The sequence below is a fragment of the Charadrius vociferus genome, unplaced genomic scaffold, assembly GCF_000708025.1.
Source record: "Charadrius vociferus isolate BGI_N301 unplaced genomic scaffold, ASM70802v2 scaffold505, whole genome shotgun sequence".
In the NCBI taxonomy this organism is placed as follows: Eukaryota; Metazoa; Chordata; class Aves; order Charadriiformes; family Charadriidae; genus Charadrius; species Charadrius vociferus.
Genome location: NW_009648645.1, coordinates 875,844 through 882,950, shown reverse-complemented (window position 1 = coordinate 882,950; position 7,107 = coordinate 875,844). Strand labels below are relative to the sequence as shown.

Genomic DNA, 7,107 nt, shown 5'->3' with positions numbered 1-7,107 from the left:
CCAAAATTTCACAAAATTTTCCACAGTAAGTAGTTCTGCTTTAAACAGTATGTTTGAGTAAAATCCACCAGAATAAATGGCAAGTACAGATTAACCTTCCTCTTTCAGCACCAGTCTACCAGCCCCTACTGTACCTCTACCCGTACTCCGTTTATGGTATGAAGCAGTTGAATAATAACTTTTATACAGACTTATATACAGCTAACTGAGAGAAAAATAATATAAAAGTGTGATGAATCCAATTATATTTAATATTTACCTGGATTAAATACCAGCAAATAAAGCCAAACTGACTTCACAATAACTAAAACTACTCCATTGTAGTATCCACCAGTAAAAGAGAAGATTTGGGCACAATTTTGCTTCCTAGTATGGATATATTTGGAATGCCTCTAGCTGCCAAACGATTATATTTACAAAAATGTAACTTTCTATATCTCCGTTTTCCTCTACATTATATATGTGGGTTTTTTATATATATATAGTCAATCAATGAATTTCAGGGTTTAGTGGAAGAAGAGACACTGTGTCTACAAATGAAGACACAGACACTGGTTAAAAAAAAAATAAAAAAATCTCTGCTCAATATCTTGACAGGAAATGTGTATTTACAATGAAACTGTAATATTGTTGGTTGTCATGTAGTACTCATGCAATAACAGGGATGAATATATCAACACTACCAGGAAGTTGCTATCGTTATTACGTTTTGTGCTGGAACTCCATACAGTTTAAAATTTTTCTCACTCCTCTTCCCTTCTCCCTGATTACTGAATGAACAGTGATTTCGTCTCTTTGTAGTTCCCCTTCTTCCTGTTTTCCTGCACGCTAGAAATGCTGAAAGATCTTTCTCAATCTGAACCATATTCCCAGCACCTTCCATTTTCCTCAGGCTATTTCAAGTGAAGAAAACATCTGATGACTCATATATTCAGTATGATTAGCCATCCAACAAAGCACACAGATTTTTTAACAACTGAACACTAAAACGATGCCCCAGCTCTAGATTCTAAGCCAAAAGTCATTTACAGTTGTGCTGCTACATGCAAAGCATAGCAGGTGCAATCCAAAACTATTTCACTTCACCAGAAAGGTGGGAGATTTCACTGGCTGAAGAAAAAAGAAACGCTGTAGCTGCAATACAGTTAGAAATCCAAGGGTCTGTGTTTAGAAGGTTTAAATCTTCTAAGTTTTTATTAGAGAGTGTGTCAAAGCCCAAGCAATTGAGCTTCGTATCTGCAGTTTTAGAGTTACCTACATTTACTAAGTCTAGAGTTTCGATCTAGTTAAGTATAGCCTGCTGCTAACAAAATGGTTATAAAATATAATCACAAGAAAGAATATCATTTACTTCTGTAAACTCGGAAGAGGTCATGTATGAAAGCTAAATATGGAGTTTTGTTCTGTGCAGTGTAAACCAGCCAGCACAGTTCAGCCATGGCTGCAGTCCCAAACCAAGGAATGCAAAAAGCACATGGACCGTCCAACCCTCCAACTCCCATCCAGGACGCAGGCGGCTCTTGGGTTAAGAGCTCTCACAGAGCTGAAAGGGAGTTTTGCCCATGAGATTGGGTTTAATGTTCTCCCGGCCCAAATGTATTCGCAGAGACTTGCATTACATCACTCGGAGAATAAACTGCATTCGCTGACATTAATCTAAACAAAACACATACTGGTTACTCAGTTCTCTGATGTCAGATGCTTTGAATCCCCACTTCTTAGCCAGTTGCTCTTGCTGATCAGTTTGCTCCAAAAACACAATCTAAAAGAAAGAAAACAGAGTTAGATACTTTAAACCTGTATCCTGCATCAGCTTTACCTGAAGGCAAAATGAGGCATACTTTATAACAGATTTTACACACTTACTGCAAAGGTGATAGGTTTGCATTGAAATACTTGTTCTTCCTGACTATCAAGCGTGATTTTGAAATACCTACTCACAATCCAGTGAATAACTACACCCTCTTTGTAACTTGTAAGAAAACAACTAATTCTTTCTCAAGTAATACATGGGCACAACCACACAGACTTCGGTGTCTGCTGGCACTCCTGTAATGTACCACCGTTCTGGCAGACCGGTTCCTTGTTGCAGAGGTGTGCGACAGCTTGACAGGAATGCTGTTACAGGATTCAAAACCAGAAGGGTCAAATTAATTGCTTTGCCTAGGACTGACTGGCACTGAGCTAAGTGTTTTCTAACTTTCTGCTCACATCGTTAATGTTGGAGGTTTTTTTATGTGCCTAGGAAGAGAAAAGAAATTGAGGGGAAAAAATGTGTGTAATCTTTTCATTTTCCAGAACAGACTAAAAACATGCCTAAAATCTTTGTTTATTTCAAAAAAACTACAGTCTGGAGCCTAACTCAGCCCCACTTGACTCCTAGAGGACATCGACTCTACTGCTGCTGAGTTTCTGTTGCCAAGTCAGAATTTTAGCACACTTTCTGTTTATTTTTAAATTCCGTGGTATTTTAATTTACAACATGATTCTTGGCAGCTGAATTCTCAGCGCTTCAGTTCTCTGGTCTGGCAATAACAGGCACGACAACTCTCTAAGAAACAAAGAGCGGGGAGTCTAGGAACTGCGATGCCCGCTACAGGCTCCAGGCGGGATCTGGGTTTCTGCGAAGCCTGAGAGAGTAGAGGACGCCGCCACCTCCCCCGAGCCAAAGCCTGGCTGTCCTGGGCTTTCAGAAATTCTTGCCGAACCACAGTTTCTGCCAGAAACCAACCCAAGGCATTCTAACCCCCTTGGTATAAGAGCTCGTTCCTCTTAAGTTCAAGGGAGCAGTCTTACTGCTATCGTCATCTTTCTGCTCCTGTGAAGGTTCCCACACTGAGGGCCTGCATCACCCTCATGACAGCAGTGTCTAAGGCAGCAATTAAAAAAAACATGTAAAGGCACAATCAAATAGTTGTAAAAAGGAAGGAACTTTGGAGGAAGATCAAGAGGACCAATAAAGCACTGTTTAGCAGTCATTTGCAAGCCCCTTTTTTTTATGTGTATGACATTACCTTTTGCATTTTCTATTTTTTCTATAGAGAAAAATAAGCAAAGGCTACTAGATTGTAGACAACAAGTTTTTGGCTACCTAGTCTTTTAAATGCACATATGGCTGATATGATTTACATTGTCTAAAGAGCAGATGTTTTAAATTTTTAGCCAGAAAAAAAACCCTACTAAAATCATACCATATAAATAAATACCACCCTAACAAAAATTGCAAGACTATTGTAGTCCATTAATACTTCACATGAGGCAGCATCTCTCTTCTTCTAAAGAGGAATATAGCTAGCTTAATTAGCTATATATCTGCAGAGGGCTTAGAATACAGACCTACTGAAATTTCTGATGAGCAATAAAGAAAATGTCACTCAGATGCTGAAGTCAAAATGGATGCAGAATGAGCAATGTTAGAGCTGCTGAGAAAAAAAAAAAAACCACCACACACACAAAAAAAAAAAAAAAAAACCAGAAAGAGAGAGAGAAACATGAAATACCAGATGGCAAATTCTGGAAACAGGCGTTGCCATGGAAAAGAAGTGGCTATTATATACTGTTAGGGTGCAGATAAATAAAACACTTAAATCACAGAAGAATGAAGATAATATATTTCAAGGGAGCTGAACACATGAAATCAACCCTAAATCTCACACCTGGTCAATTATTGTCGAATGCGGCTATGGGTGAATCGGCAAGACATCTATTCCCAACAGAACTCCTTCGTAACCCAGGAGATGTTCCCCATTGCTTTAGGATGCATTTGCTCTGGCCACCTTTCTAACACTGAATGCTTTAAGGTCTTTGAGGTCACAGGCTTGGACATTTGCTTGCGCTGGTCCATAAAATTAGTTCTGGACCTTAACACTGTAAAAGCAAGAAAAAACTCTATGGCAGAGTCACTACAAAGTCAAGAGAAGTGCACAGGCAAGACTAAGACCTTCAGCTTGTAAAGAAGGAAGTCAGGGACAATAACCAGCACTTTGGGAAAGGTCTATCACAAAAGGCAGGATACACAGCTGCTAACACCAGTGCCCAAACACTTTGATCAGTTCTGATGTGTCACCCATGTGATGGGGCTAAAGGATCCAAAGATGAGGATCTAAGACCTACATACCCTGATGCCTAGCTCAGGCCTTTTTTTATTCCAAGAGACGCCCAAAGCTCCTCCATCAATGCATAGCTGCTCTGCTAAACTATGCATCAGCCTTACTATGGTAAACCTTGACTGCCTCCAAGCACACATTGCAAATAACTTTGCTACCAAAAGAATGGAGAGTGAATGATACTGGCTGAAGAAACACAGGTCTTTTTGATCCAACAGTGCTTGCATCACTGCTTTTCTGGCTATGACATTCATAGATGAATATGAGTAAGGGGTCCATCCTTCTTTCCCCTCCCACATGCTTCTCATCCCTCCCTGTTCCCACAACAATTAGCTGACTTTTGCAATTAGAGACATGATGCCTATTGCTTGCCTCATTCCCAAAACTGGAATGTAAGGCTAGATGAGAAACAGGAGCACTTACTAGACCCAGCTCCTGAACGAACAGCCCAACCTGCTGAGAAAGACTAAGCAACTAACTACAGATGGATGTTGGTGTCTTGGTACCTTTCTCCTTGGATGGCTAACACACATCACTTGCTATCCCAACTGGCTTAAATCAAACACTTTTGTTTGGCAGTAGTTAACAATATTAATGCTTATTCCACAACTCTTGCTCTTTTCATGCCTTCAGCAGAAGCTTTTAGCTTAATACTTGTTCTATTTACATAATATTCTACTCAGCTAAGTTAATTATGCCAACGTTTCAATGATAACTCACTTTTTGCACCTGTCTCTATTTTCTTTACCCTGAGGAATACTGCTCTTCCTATGTGCCGTTACTCAAGATCGGTACCACACTGCTCTGCAAACCATTCAAACACAGTCCTTATTTTGCTAACTTAAAGATAACTTGGGTTGTCATACCTGAGAGCAGCGTTTTCCTTGCTAAAGCTCCCTTCTCATCTACAGGCAAAGCACAGAGAGCTGATACTTCATCTGTGGCCTTTACCAGTCAAGTATCCCCACATGTAATGGGGGTCTGGGCAGTGTTTCTGTGGCACTCGTTGTATGCTCGTGTCCCTCAGAGGACAGGCAGGGACTTACCCTGGAGAACAGGAACTGGTTGTTCACAAAAGTTGATCTGTTCACCCCATCAGAGGCCACGCAAGCTTCTTCCATGATGGAGTCAGCAACATGAGGCAAAAGAACGATACCTATGAAGTTAAACTTACTTCTTTGGGAGTAATACTGAAACAGTTTTGGTGTAAATTTGGAGATAAAGGCAAGCAATTTTCTAACCACCAAGTCCTCCTTGAAAAGCCAACTCTTCCATGAATCCAGTGGAAGTTCTGCATGAGGTTAAATTATGAGTAATAGGCTAAAGGGTACCAAAACTCACTGTATCACACCCTGGAATAGTAAAATGCTAAGTATTTGCATTAAAAAGAGAACAAAATTAAAGTCCTTGTTACTGTACTCCAGTGGCAGTTTTATTTTTGGACATCAGTGCTTTACTGGAAAATATTTTTTTTAAAACAACTGCATGGGACTGTGACAATTTATGCAAGGAAAACAACATCCAGTGAATTCTTGTTTACTAGGAGAAGGGAAGAGAGTGACTGAGAGCACAAATCCCTAGGTATAGCTTACTAAGGTACCTGTTTTTGAAGAAAATCACTTAAAGGTCTTGATTTCCTAAGGATGATAAGTAGGGACCCTTTTCTGGAAATTAGCATTTGAAAGAGCAGGATGGGGTATGAGTTTCTGCCTCCTGCACCTGAGTTACACAAATCAAACCCTTTTTGCATTCAGCTCTATTGGTTTTAGTTGCTACCAGCCAATACATAGTTACGTAAGTTTTTATTCCCATCCCAATACAGCTTCTCATAGACTTTGCTATGCCTTGCACCAGACTCCTCAAGAGCTGTAAGAGGGCTGTCTTGAAAAAGGCCCTCATGGACCTGTATGAACAGAGAAAATAAACAGTGTAAAGGCTCGAAGTGTGCTTTGCACAGATTTCAAATGCTACTGAAGCCTGACGCACTGAAGCCTGTTATTTAGCAGCAAGAAAGAAAATGACCTTTTTAAATTATATAAAGGGTACCTATACATGTTATTGAGTCTGTAAGAAATTACCAGTCTACCTACACCGCATGCATTGTGCAACTGAGTTTCACCTGCGATACTGTTAAGGGAATGATATAGCTTTCCTGCCAGAATCGACCCTGTGTTATCAGTAAGTGCAACGCTTGTTTTAAACTTGGCTTGTACCACTAACGTGCCCAACGTCATCATCTTCCTCATGCTTCGTAGGTCTATGCCATGTTTTCTTTTTGTGACAAGAAAAAAAAAGCCTGCCTCGGAAGGCTGTGCATGACTACAGGGGGTACACTCCAATTACTCACAATCATTATTTTGATACTTACAGAATGAAAAACCCGCTTGTGAAACTGAAAGAAAACTGAAAGAACCTGGAAGAATGCCAGATCCAGGCACGCTGCTGCTTCGGAAACGTTTAGCACACTTTGAGAACTGATTTAGGCTACCTGCAGACTCGTGCCAAGGAAACAGCACACCATCCCAGTTATCTCCAGCTCCGGAAGGCATGAAATCCCTTCTCCGCGGCTCTTTCCTCTTGCCGACAGGCACCGGGTACTCTGAGTGCCAAAATTTTCCACTTTCTCCCTACGGACAGACGGAGGCGGCACTGCCCCTCACCACTCCCGGACCGCGACTCGGGACCCGAAGGGGTCATTTTCACCCCGAGCCAGGGGGACGCCGGGGGAGAGCGGGATACCTGCAGACCCCCGCCCCGTCGGAGCGGTGCGGAGAGGAGCGGAGCGGATCGGAGCGGGCATCGCCGCGACCGCCCCCGCGACACCCCTTCCCTCGCCCCCCGCGCTCACCGTCCCGCTGTCGTCCACCCCCAGCAGGTGTCCGTGGAGGATCTCCATGGGCGCGGAGGCGCTGGAGTGCACGAAGGTCCCCCTGAAGACGTGGGCGAGCGGCGGGCGCTGCGGGGAGCCCATGGCGGCGGCGGGCGGGCTGGTGGCCGCCGA

The 7,107-nt window shown here is 42.3% G+C and overlaps 1 protein-coding gene across 2 annotated transcripts in view; it reads right to left on the bottom strand.

Moving 5' to 3' along the window:
* The window catches only part of GDA (guanine deaminase), a 26,242-nt gene extending 19,165 nt beyond the window's left edge, over window positions 1–7,077 (bottom strand). Inside the window, exons 1-4 of one of the 2 annotated variants that reach the window (XM_009886401.1) lie at window positions 6,955–7,077; window positions 1,674–1,762; window positions 679–693; window positions 601–619 (exon numbers count right to left, since the gene is read on the bottom strand). In XM_009886401.1, coding sequence (XP_009884703.1) covers window positions 601–619; window positions 679–693; window positions 1,674–1,762; window positions 6,955–7,077 — 246 coding nt within the window. Of the gene's footprint in view, window positions 1–113; window positions 126–600; window positions 620–660; window positions 694–1,673; window positions 1,763–6,954 lie in introns of both variants that reach the window. The other variant, XM_009886400.1, reaches the window with a different exon arrangement.
* Window positions 7,078–7,107: the final 30 nt, after the last annotated feature.